The sequence below is a fragment of the Protopterus annectens genome, chromosome 14.part0, assembly GCF_019279795.1.
Source record: "Protopterus annectens isolate FY-2018-M chromosome 14.part0, PAN1.0, whole genome shotgun sequence".
In the NCBI taxonomy this organism is placed as follows: domain Eukaryota; kingdom Metazoa; phylum Chordata; order Ceratodontiformes; family Protopteridae; genus Protopterus; species Protopterus annectens.
Window position 1 is genome coordinate 431,593,134 of NC_056748.1, and position 12,924 is coordinate 431,606,057.

The following is a 12,924-nucleotide window of genomic DNA, read 5'->3' on the forward strand; positions in this document are numbered from 1 at the left end:
CTTAATATAAACATGCTGTTGTTTCAACAACATACTTTTATTAGGTGTATCTACATTAACTTGTAATGTTCAAATGTCTAGGTGTCTCAACTTACACTTATATTTAGTGTTAGTTTGCTTAGTTTATTAATAAAGGTGCTAGATATATTTTTTACTAGTCTACCACTTTCCTACTACTTTTAGGTCATAACTAGTTACTTTTCTTTTAACATGATTGATGTAATTGGTGATTGCTAATTGAATTTGTTCCATATATAAGGAACTTTTTATTGGTCTTAATTGTTTCTGAGGAAGTCAGCTGTTGGGCTGACGAAAAGCGCTTAAAACTTGTCATTAAATTTTATTGCATTTGGACTGCAAAATTGCTTCCATTCCTGTTTTTTCATTTTATCAGTTCCATTTATTGTTAGACAGCCCAGGCTCTCCTCGCCAGTCTTGTTACATTCTTTTATCATCCCACAAAACTTCCACTAAGAAACTGTACAAAAGCAAATGGAAAAGATTCGTAATTTGGGCACAACAAAAACAGTTATATCCTTTTACCGTTCCTATATTTAAAGTTCTGGAATTTTTTGCCTCAGTTTCAATGAAGGCGCTAGTTCTTCTTTTGTTAAAGAACAGTTAGCTGCCATCTCCATTATTCAGATATGAATAAGTAATTTATCTCTACTGTCCTCCAAACTGTGCAGAGCTTTTATAAGAGGAACCTTTCTCCTTAGATCTCTAGTTAAACATTCTACTCTGCTTTATTCGAGCTGTTTTTCTGTTGTGATTGTGAGCTAATTTATCACATTTGCACTGTTTTAAAGCAATTTACTGATTAACTGCATTTCATTACTGTTTAACTGTATTTAATTGCTGTTTACTGCAGTTCATTACTGTTTAACTGCATTTCATTACTGTTTAACTGTATTTTTCATACTGTGAATTCTGTTTTTGTTTGTAAGTGGTCAATCTGTGCTTTTTATTAGTTTTACTTTCTTCTTCCTTTAAATTGAGTAGCATAGTCTGGATATAAGATTTGCTGCATCCAGAGCTGTTTGTTTTTCCCTTCTGTGTTTCTGGCAGCCATTATATGTTTGCCGTCTGTGTTTCTGGCAACCATCTTGTGTTGGTAGGGGCCTATCTCCTCTGCTAGTGAGAGTAGCAGGGCTGCTTGGACATTGTCTGGCACAGGCTGGTAAAGAAAGCAGGGAGTAGTAGGATTGGCTAGATTTCTGTGTTACTAGAACCATTTTTTTGTGGTATTTAAACCCTGCTTTTGAGCGTATTTGCAAGTCGCGCACAATAGCTGCACTGTTTGTAACCCATTGTGAGGTATTCCAGCTACAAATTTTCCCTTAGGAGCACTTGTGTGATCTCCTAATAGTACTTCTGTTAGACCTTCCACCCTTTACCCCCTTGACTCTCTCTGGCCTGTCTTTTCAGATACTGACAAATATGGATGGACAATTTCCTATGGTTTCTCCTGCTAGTCTGGTTGATATGGGCATCCTAAAACAGTGTAGCAACTGCCTCATGTACACTGGCAACCCTCTGCTACTACCACCTAGGAGCACAATTTTTGAGAGATGCAGTTACCTTAAGAAGCTAGAGTCTGTTCTCTGTCACAAGCCAGTATATCTGGCACTGTGAAGGCTGTCAACACAACACCACACCTCAAACACCACCCACACCTACACAACGCACACCCACATATGCAGAGGTCCTCAACAAAAACATACCCAAACAAAAGAGACATCCGAGGCAAAAACATGCAAACTCCACTGCCCACCACACCACACACAGTCCAGACACCTGTGTCTCACAGCCACTAAGGCCTAAACATAAACCCAGTATTATTAGTCGTAGGAGACTTCATTGTAAGAGACACAGATGTGCTCCTCACCAGGCTGGATAAGGAGAAAGTCACAGTTAGTTGTTTGTCAGGTGCCAGAATCCGCCATATCACCCATGCACTCAAGTCTCTCATCAACAGGTACTGTTATGACTCTGTCATAGTCAATGTTGGCATGAATGACTTGCAATGTGTATCTCTGAACTATATGAAGAGAGACATGATTGAGCTTGGTGAATGTGTCCCAGGCAGGTATGTTCATAGCCTTAAGAAGCATTCTTTCATCACCCAGAATGATGCCTCAATACCAACAGAAAATGATTGACTTTAACAAGTGGCTTAGTTTCTGGTGTCTGGGAAGACATGATTGACAGACCACGATGCTTTGCCAGAGATGGCCTGCATCTGTCTCCCTTGGGCTTCAGGCTTCTGGCAAAGGCTGTTGCCTCCCCCATAGCGCCTTTTTTAAGCAATGCCATGAGGTCAAAACTACCAACATGAAAATGTCATCAAAATGTAAATTAAAGGTCATGCTGCTAAACCCTAGGAGTCTAAACATGAAACTGCACTCATTGCAAGCATTGTTAACCCTGGAGGATGCAGACATTTGTGCAGACACAGAAACCTGGTTCAAAGCTGCGGAGAGCACCCTAGCCCATACCAGCATACTCATCCTGTCATACATTCAGACCCTAAACAATGGTCAGCATAGCTAAAGGAGGTGGAGTTACAATATACATTAAAGACGTACACACCTCCAGGCTGTTCAAACAGTATGACGCACAGAAGACACTCCAGGTGCAATTAACCCATTGACAAGACCCCTGTTCAAGTCATAGCTAGCTACAGGCCCCCAACTTTGACTCAAGATGCCCACTCCACTTATCTGGACCTCTTCGAATCCATCAAGATTCAACCATTTACCCTGATCCTGGGTGACTTTAACTATCCAGCCATAGATTGGAAGAACTACTCATGCCAAAACACAAATGCCCAGAGATTCCTTGATTTCGTGAAAGCAAATGCCTTGGATGAGCTGGTCGACACCCTCACAAGAGGTGATAATGTCTTGGACTTAGTATTAACCAGCATGAGTAACCACTGCAGCATCCCTACAGAGTCGTCCTCCCTGGTAAGATTTGACCACAAAGCAGTCCCTTTCAAAATCACCGTCTCCCCTGAATCCCCCCAGCTAGGGTCAAAGAAAAAAACTTCTCCAAAGCTGATTACAGCCTCCTGAGGGAAGGTATAAACAGCTTTACATTCCCTTCCCGCTCCATAGGAACTGGCACATATGTCCAAACCCACACCAAAATACTGTACAAACATTTATATAGCTGCATGGAATCAGGAATACTAGACAGAGCAAAATCCTCCTCCTCAAGGAAGAGTAAACTTGTCTGGTGGACATATGCAATAAATAAACTGTTGTCCAGGACCAAGAAGGAGCAGGTGCCAAATAGGAAGCAGTCTCTCCTTAGCCTGAACAAACAAATAAGAGCACTAGTGAAATCCTCCAAAGCAAACTTCTAGTCCAGACTGGACACATCTACTAAGAACAGTCAGAAGACCTTCACATGTGTCCGCAATCTGAAAGGAAGCACTCGGATCTGCTCAGAACTGGTGGTCAAGGACACTATATACACAAACGCCGTAGATGTAGCCAACCTGCTGGCAGACAAGTTCAGTGAAAACTTCACCCCTCTGTCCCCCCATCAGTAAATCAGGCCATCCCCAGCACCTTCCCCCCTCCCCTTATCTCTAGGGAGCAAGTCATCACTGCCCTCTCAAAGGCAAAAAATAAAACCTCCATGGGACCCCCGATAACATCCCACGCTGCATCCTACATGAACTCGGGCAGGAACGTGCAGCACCATTAGGCATCCTATTCAACCAAAGCCTGAGTACTGGCTTCATCCCAGCCGAGTGGAGGACATCTACTGTCATCCGTTTGCACAAAGGTGGCGCATCCACTGATCAGGAAATTGTAGACCCATTAGCCTAACTAGACTGATCTGCAAGGCTATAGAAAGGATTATCATGGACCTCATTTACAAGGACATTGTCAACCTCCAAACACTTGATCCCACACAGTTTGGTTTCATCAAAGGGAGGCCATGTCTGTTAAATTTGGTCGACTTCTTTGAGACTGTCACCAAAGCCATGGATGAGGGGGAAGACTGTGCACACCACCTACCTTGACCTGGCCAAAGCCTTCAATACTATTCCCCACTCAGGTGTAATAGATAAACTCTCTCAACTAGGCATACGTATGTTACCAGATGGGTAGCAAACTTGGCTCACTGATAGAACCCACCTAGTCAAAATAAGGGAAGCCACGTCATGCAGTAGACCTGTAATGAGCGGTGTACCCCAGGGATCAGTCTTGGGGCCTCTGTTGTTTGGAATATACTTTTCTGAGGTGCAGGCCAAAGCCAGTAGGGTATGGCTGATCAGGTTTGCAGATGACTGCAAGCTAGGCGCTGTCATCAATTCCCCTAGTGATGAGGACATTCTCCAAGAGGGTCTCGCAAACAAATGACTGGTGCCAGAAAATAGCCTTCATATTGAATGCCAATAAAGGCATCATCCTTCCCTGTGGGGAGAGTGATGTCCCCGCAAATTATCACATTAATAACAAGGTCCTAAGCACACAATCCGTCGTGAGGGACTTGGGCATCCAGGTTGATAAACTGACTTTTGGTCACCATATTGTCTCCATTGTATGGAAAGCTTTCTGCATGGCCTACCTCATTAGTAAGGATATCTCATCCAGGGACAAGGAGATCATAACATCTCTGTATTTTTCCCTTATAAGACCCATTATTGAGTGCAATGCCTCTTTCAGCATGTACCTCACAATGCACATGTGGCAGCTGGAGAGACCACAGAGGTTCCTCACCAGGAGAATCCAGGGCCTCAAAATATCTACCATACACAAGCTAAAAGCCTTGTCCCTCTACTCAGTCTCATACAGACTCCTCAGAGGTGACCTCTGTCTGGCGTACAGAGCAATCTCGGACCCCGCCCTGATGGGACTGCTGCATATCCGCAAGTCTAGCTCCACTCTAGTAACCTGCACATGCGACCTCAACCTGGTCTGTGACACCAATAGGACTTGTTGGCGGGACAGATTTGTGTCCCAGACACACCCTCTTCTGTGGAATTGACTCCCTCTCCATGTCAAGCAGAGTACCTCATTACCCCTTTTTAAGCACAACCTGGATAACTAGATGGGGAACAGAAAATACACCCCTGGGATTCCACCTGTGTCCCTGCTGGACAGGCACATCGGGTGCTGACTTGTCGGAACATGGGCTAAATTCTTGGCTAGGGTTGTAAGGGCATTAGGGCCAATAGCAGAGTAACTTCCGATATTTGTGCTGCTGCTACTTGGCTAGGCCGCCACACTTTTATGTCACATTATAAGTTGGACATTCACTCCAGGTCCAGGGCTTCCTTTGGTTGTACTGTGTTGCAGAATATTCTTCCTTAGTTCCTCCCGTCAATTGTTGTGGCTGGGGTCTCTGTCCCATAGGTTGACTCCAGACGAAGCAGACAGCATCAGATAGAAATGTTATGTACTCAGGATAACAATAGATCTGTGTTGTCTGTCTCCATGTGGTTCAGCCTCCCTTCTCTCTTGCCCCCAACCTTAATGCTGACTTGGCAAGTCTTCCCCTCTGTGATGACCAGAGTATGGAGGTTCTTCATTTAACTTTTTTACAGTCTAGCATTTCCCCTAGGTGGTTCTTTCCAGTTGTGGGAGATCTGCGGATCAGTTAGATATGTTGTATCATCATATTTTGGCTCATGAGTCAAACTCAGTCTGGAAAATTGATGGAGGAGTGGGGAGTTATGCTTAAGAGAGTCAGACCAAAGATGGGCTAAAGGCTTTTGCATTGGTTGGTGTCTGATCTGAGCTGGATCCGAAGTCCCACAGATTGAACCAGATTGGAGACTGACAACAAGGATGTATCATTATGGTGAGTACCTAACTTTAATTCCACTTCCTTCACAGTGTCCTTGAGGATGCTGATCTAACTAAACCATGTGGTATACTTCTAGTGGAAGGTCAACAGGAAAGATGCTCCGTTGTAGTCAAGGATTTAGCAGATTGATCACAAAAAAGGGAAGCTCAAAGCCAAGACTTTTGCCTCCCCACATTCAGTGATCTCTATAGTCTGTGTCATATACAACAAAGTGGAGAGTTCTGCCAATGCTACCAGAGTTGCAGCAGATGCATTCTGATGTGCCAGCATGCATGGCTTCAATTTATGAATTTCATAGAGGATACCAAGGTGAACTTCATAGATTTCAGTTTCACTGGACCTATCCTTTTTGTTGATGAGGGTAATAAGCACATAGATTTATTACTACTCGTGGCTCTGGTACACACTGTTTTTACTGCCATTACTGTTTATTCCACTAGTAAAAACTTTTGCAGTAAAACTGCTTCATCAGGCATGAAGTATCAGAATAAAAACAAGTAAAAAAAAGCTCTTCCTTATATAATACAGCAAAAACAGATAACAGAAGTCACATAATCAATTAAACCATTACACAATTAAATCATTGTAAATGCCCAGGAAGTTATAATATACTTTGATATAAATCTGTATACAATCACGTAGTACATGTATACATACAAACTGCACCATATACATACATTAGAAAGCCTCAAATATATTTGTGTATACAAAAGTCATACTACCTTCATCTAGCTCTGGTTTGAGTATAAGCATCATTCAAACCAGGTGGATGTTGAGCTCTAAATCTTAATATGCATTTATTTTGTTCTCTTTCTGTAAAAGTTTTCTTGTCCCCACCCCTAAGAAGTGTGGGAATAGAATGTAAAAATCAAAAATGTAAACTTGTGTCTCATCTGTACTTATGTGTTTGTATAGAAAATGAGTGTCTATTTTCCTTCTAATATCTGAAAGATGGCTACAAATTCTGTCTTTAAACCTTTGATTGGTCTTTCATATATAGTATGCTGGACATTTAGAGCACTTCACCATATATATTATGTCTGTTGTGTTGCAGTTTCCATAAGCTTTCAAATAAAATATAGTATTCTTCACTGGATGTACTATAAAGTGTAACACCTTTTTATAACTAAATTCAGGATCTTTACTAACTAGCTCAGGGACATGTATTAGTATCACCCAATGCATTTTAATGACATTTTTTATGTGAAATATATTACAATCGTAGGTCAAAATATACCTACAACTAACACCATCTTTGGCCTTTGTTTAGTCGTCGTTCTTTTCGTCAGAAAAAAGGGCTTAAATTTACTGTTTCTTTCAAAACTATATTTTTAAGCTGATTTATTTCTTTCTTATGATATCCCGCACTAGTCCATTTCCAAATAAGTACATGCTTTAACATCTTAAACATAATAGGATTTTCTGCTTGGGGTATATTTATTTCAGGAAGTTGTTCTTAGGTCATTTGTGCTTTCCATCATCCAGCATTGTAGCTTCAGAGCATTCTTTGGGAGGGCAGAGTTTTGGGGTCTTCTCCCTTTTAGAGATCTTCATTTCCTTTTCGGATTTAGTTTGGAGAGCCTCTTTGGATTCATCCTCCCCACAAAGACAGTTTCTTCTCCACTGTTGTAGAGGGCTGCTCTACATAAGATGTATGAGTAGTTGTATTGGTTTGGCTTAAGAAAGACTTCTGCAGTGGGGGCTGGAATCCCATACACTGTCTTCATTGTTTCTGGCCACTCCAGCTGCTTCCCTTGGCTTCAGGAGTAATTTCTGTGAGTGAGTTTTCATTCACTTATTTATTTTGCATTTAATGTGTTTTCCTGCTAGTTCAAGCAAGTTCCATCACCAAGGCTGATTGGGCATGTGCAGTCATTAGCTTCATCACTGGGACATATACAGGTCAGAGATATAAATCTGGGGATTGATGGGCTCTCTCTTTTTGAAGAGTCATAAGAAAGAGCAACAGAAAAATGTACTCAAGTGTTCATGCATTGAAGGTGGTCCTTTTTTACTGTCTATGATGTTGTCGCTACTTGTGTCTTTAATTGATGAAATGAGATACAGTACTTGACAGTATGTTACTTTATGGTTTAAGGTGAACTCTTGCATTAAAATTTGACAGCTTGTACTAGTATGGATTGAGAAGTAAAAGGTCTTAAAGTTGGACATAAGTAACAGACTAATATAGCAAGCATTATTTCACATTTGGCTGTTTTGATCATGTGCTTATGATTGGAATTTTCTAATAATGCATTGTATTATGGTGTCTAATTTGTAAGTTTGCTTGTAAGATCATCAAGGTCATTGTTTCTGTAGGCTGCCGAATGCGCAGGAAAATTGTTCATATTTCATTCTTCTCTACCAATTGCTGAAGCACCTGGAAAACTGAAAAACCGTGATGATAGGAAGCTCATTAACACAGATAAGGAAAAGGTAAAATTATATTTCTTTAATTTGTGAAGATAATGAACAGTATTTATCTTTCTAGTGCCTCTTACCATTCCAAGCAACTTTTTTGATTGCTTTTTTAGAAGTCCCATCCATCTATAATATTTTAGTAGTTTAGTCTTGGTGTTAAATTCACTTCTTTCTAGTAGATTTTTGGGCATCATGCTCTCAGCAGTACTGGACCTAGAAATAGAGCAGCTAGCACAGTTCTAATGCAGGTGTGGCTTCCTGTTTTCAAAGAATTTCTATAAAAAGGTGAGTAATGTAAACATTTGTTTTTGTTTATTTAGCTTGTAGAAGTCTAGGTTTTTGTAGAAGATAAGGACTGCTTGGCCTATGTAATTTGCAGTTTTTCCTCCTATTTTGTAAACAAGAAGCTCATGTATAAAAGCTTTTTTTTTCCGCTTTCCTCCAGCCTCTACACACAAACAATTCCCTCCTTAAAAGCATAGCATACCCATCTTCACTCTACTAGCACAAAATTGCTTCTCCACTTAATTTGCTAATTGTCTTAGCTTCCAGTTAGCACCATACTAACCTTAGCCCCCCATCTGTTTCATTCATAACTTCTTGCTGCTACCCTCTACACCCTTAAACCCTATCTTGCAACTTCATTTGCATCACCATGATTCTAACACAGTTAATATTACTGGCTTTGTCACTGCTTGCACACACATCTTTCTACATCCATACCTTATATCATAGTCTGCCATCTCCTACCCTCACATACAATCACTTCAGACACTTCCTGATGTCATTTTCCCATGACTGCCAACCTGTTCCGTCAAGTTGTTATTCACCTCTTCAAGGTAAAACGCATTCAAATTCGTGTAACCCTCTACCTAACAAACAATATTGTAAATTGAAATTTAGACCAAAGTGGGACTGCACCACCTCTACTACCCCCTGCCTATTAACCTTTTACAGATATCCTAATCCAGGTCCACTGCACCAAAACATACACCTAACACTACTCCATACCGAATAAAAGTCTTTTGCCCAATTTTGATTAATGGTAACTTAAGCATTTTATACACGTTAAAGCCCACACATGGATAGCCCATCAATCCCCAGATGGTCATTGTAATTACAGAAACAAGAGGTAAAAGACAAGAAGATTTTCCCACCTTGATGCAATACCGTTAGGTCAGACAGAAAAAAGGGGCAGTGGAACACCGTATCAGCCTTGGAATTAAAAAAAAGAAAAAAAAAAAAACTCTTGCCTGTGTGGGACAACCAGCTCCCTTGGCATCCAAGTGCTGTCTCCTTTGTAATCCCATTAGACCAGCATGGGTCACGAATATCACAGCATGTTGCCACTTTGTCTGTTGTGCTTATTGCTCTCCGCTATTCATCTCAGATTTCTCGGTTTCCAGACCTACCATGTTGGGTGATCCTGTCTAATCTTAGTAACCTTCATTAATTTAAAACAAGCTGGACTGTCATGAAATTGTGTACTGTCTCCACTATGAGATGCCATGTGATGTTCATCGTGTTTTACTGTTGCAGTCATTACAATTGGGTTAGCCTGCTGGCAGGCTACCCGCAGTCGGCCCGAGTTCCAAGGTCTAGGTTCGGCGTCGGTTGCTGTCGCCTCCTCCCTGACGTCAGTGCGCCAGGGGTATAAAAGATGCAGCTGACGCCATTTTCTTCAGTCTTTCTTGCCGCGCGGTGCCTGAAGCAAAAGCAGTTCGCAAGTGCCGGTCGGCCGACTCCTGAGATTTTCAAATTCGAATTTCAGATCCGAAGTCTTCATTAAAGCTAAGGTACCCCATTGGGGAAACTTTTTTCTTGCTCCAGACCGATGTCAGAAAAAGTTAATAACTGTATTTCTTGTGGGAAGCAAATACCTCATAAGGATTTTCATTCTTACTGTATTCCTTGCCTAGGCCCTGACCACGACGTTGCTAGTTGTCGGTGTTATGCTAGATTTAACCAATGCACTATTAAGCGTCGGTACGATTTTGCATTTCTTTACTTTGGCAGAAGATTCAATTATATAATGCCTTCGGAACAGCCGACTACCGGAGTTTATAAAAAGCGCAAAGAAAAAGAAAAGGACAGGCATCCGAGGTCCAAAACAGATGACAAGTCTTCCGCTAGGCCTGTCGCCGGTTCTCAGTGAGGCGCTTTCGCAGTCCCTGACGCCCGCTACCTCAGAGCCACAGGCCGCTTCCGACTCCCACATGGAGCCGACTAGGCCACTGGAAACTCAAGGTATTGGACACTCGGAAACTAATCCCTCAGATGGGTCCGGAGCCGCTGAGCAGGCATCTGCTTCTGAGGGTGTTTTAAGGCCTACACAGCTATATGTAAAACCAACTTCAGCTTCAAAGGCAAAGACTAAAGCAACTCTAAAGACAAAGAAACAAGTACAGCATTCTCCTGGACAGGCCTCCATGCCTAAAAAACAGATGCTTAAAATGGTCGAAGACCTAATTACTTTGATCAGGGGTTCCCATCCCCCCTCCTGATAAGAGGCTTAGGCAAGAGATAGAATATGAATCTTCAGATCAGGTTTCCATTTCCTCTGATTCCTCTTATGAACAGGAATATACTCTTCCTCCCTATGAGGATTCTGATGCTGAAGAATCTATCCCTTCAGCCTCTCCTCCTGAGGATTATTCTTTTGGGGAGACCCTGCATACCATGAGGGAGCATTTCCACTGGGAGAGCCAAGATTACTCTGAATCCAAGAAAAGGCTCAGAGACTTCCTTTTATTACCTCAGCACAGGCCCCTTGCTATTCCTCCTGTTTTAGACATTATAGATGATGTATTTTCAGAGTCCGGTATGTCTTCTGACTCTTTACCACCAGATCCTGTTAAGCCAGACAGATACACATACATTTCTTTATAAAAACCCTGCTGCTGACGCAGAAACCATCTCTCAGGGTCCCAAAGGGGTCAAGGCTTCCACTGCAAAAAGCCGTATCCCCTATGATGGGGATTCAAGGGCCCTGGACAGATGGGGGAAAAAGATTTATACTTCTGCTACCTTGGCTGTGAGAGCTTTAAATTGTCCGTTTCATATGCTGAAATATCAGCAATATCTTATGTCACTGCTTAAATAGAAAATGTTGACAAATTCAGAATGTGCAGAAAACAAAGAAATGCAGGATTTATTGCATGCAGCTGAACAAGTGGGAAAGCATACTTTGCAATGTGGTTTTGATTCTCTAGAGGCCTCCTTCAGGGCCGCTGTTACAGGTTCTGTCATTAGGAGGCATGCTTGGTTAAAAGAACAGAATCTGCCCAATCATGTTAAAGCAAAACTATTAGATGCTGCATTACAGCATGATACCTTGTTTGGTGTTAAAGCAGAAGAGGTGTTGAAGAAAATGGAGGACAAAGCTAAATCTATGCAAACAGTCAAGGATTTCTTACAGGTACAACTTCCCAGATTTAGCAGGAACTGGCCTACAAAGAATTGGTCCTTTCCATTGTCAGACAGGCCACAAAGAGGCAGATACAGACGCCCCTGAGGCAGATCACAGCCCCAAGGCTCATACAGGCCTAAACAGTGGGGTGCTTCTACCGCCAAAAGCAGAGAGGAAAAATCACAGCCATACAGGAAACAGTCTCAGTGACTTTCCCCTGCCAGCACCAAGCACTTATCTTCTGGCAGCTCCTCTGGGGGGAAAACTAGCACTTTTTTCACAAAATTGGCACATGATCACCCAGAACAAATGGGTCTTAAACATCGTATCACAAGGCTACAGGTTCCACTTTCACACCCTGCCAAGGCCAAACGGTATGCCAGACCTGCCACGCAATCAATGGGCAGAGGCACAAAAACAAGTTTCATCCCTCATGGACATAAGAGCCATTCAGCAAGTACCACAGCAGGAGCAAGGACTAGGATTTTACTCAAGGCTATACTTGGTGCCCGGAAAGGACAAAGCCTGGAGACTAATACTGGACCTGTCTATCCTAAACACATTCCTGGATATTCCAAAATTCAAAATGTTAACTCTGCAGCAGCTTCTGCCCATGCTGGGCAAGAAGGCTTGGCTTGTGACTTTGGACCTAAAAGAGGCATACCTGCATGTCCCAATCAGACAATCATGCAGACGATACATCAGATTTATAGCTGGCTCAATGCAGTACCAATTCTCTGCACTGCCCTTTGGCTTATCTACTGCGACCAGGGTCTTTACAAAATGCCTGGCACCAGTAATTGCATTTTGCAGACAAAGAGGAATACAAATATATCCCTACTTGGACTGCCTTATTCAAGCAGAGAACAAGGACATTCTACTACAGCATCTGGCGTTTGTAAAAAGATTACAAACAGGTCTAGGGTACACAGTAAACGAAAAGAAATCAAAACTCGTACCCTCTCAAGAGATAATATTCCTGGGTGCAAGCTTAAATACAACTGCCCAGATGGCTTATCTCATGCCAGACAAACACAGACAACTGACTACTTATTTCAAAATGTTGGCAACAAAGACCCAGTTATCTGCAAGAAAAATTCTGCAGGCTTTAGGCTTCATGGCATCCTGCATTCTGTTAATTCCATATGCAAGACTGCATATGAGGAAACTTCAATGGTATCTAAAAAGTGTTTGGACTCAACATTGCCACAGCCTGGAAACAATAATTACCCTCATTCCCTGCCTGCAACAGGAGTTTCGATGGT

The 12,924-nt window shown here is 42.1% G+C and overlaps 1 protein-coding gene across 1 annotated transcript in view; it reads left to right on the forward strand.

Moving 5' to 3' along the window:
- Positions 1–12,924, forward strand: part of SEC24C (SEC24 homolog C, COPII coat complex component) — a 2,546,747-nt gene that overhangs the window by 1,519,425 nt on the left and 1,014,398 nt on the right. The window contains exon 15 of the mRNA XM_044055565.1: positions 8,149–8,265. Coding sequence (XP_043911500.1) covers positions 8,149–8,265 — 117 coding nt within the window. The remainder of the gene's footprint in view (positions 1–8,148; positions 8,266–12,924) is intronic.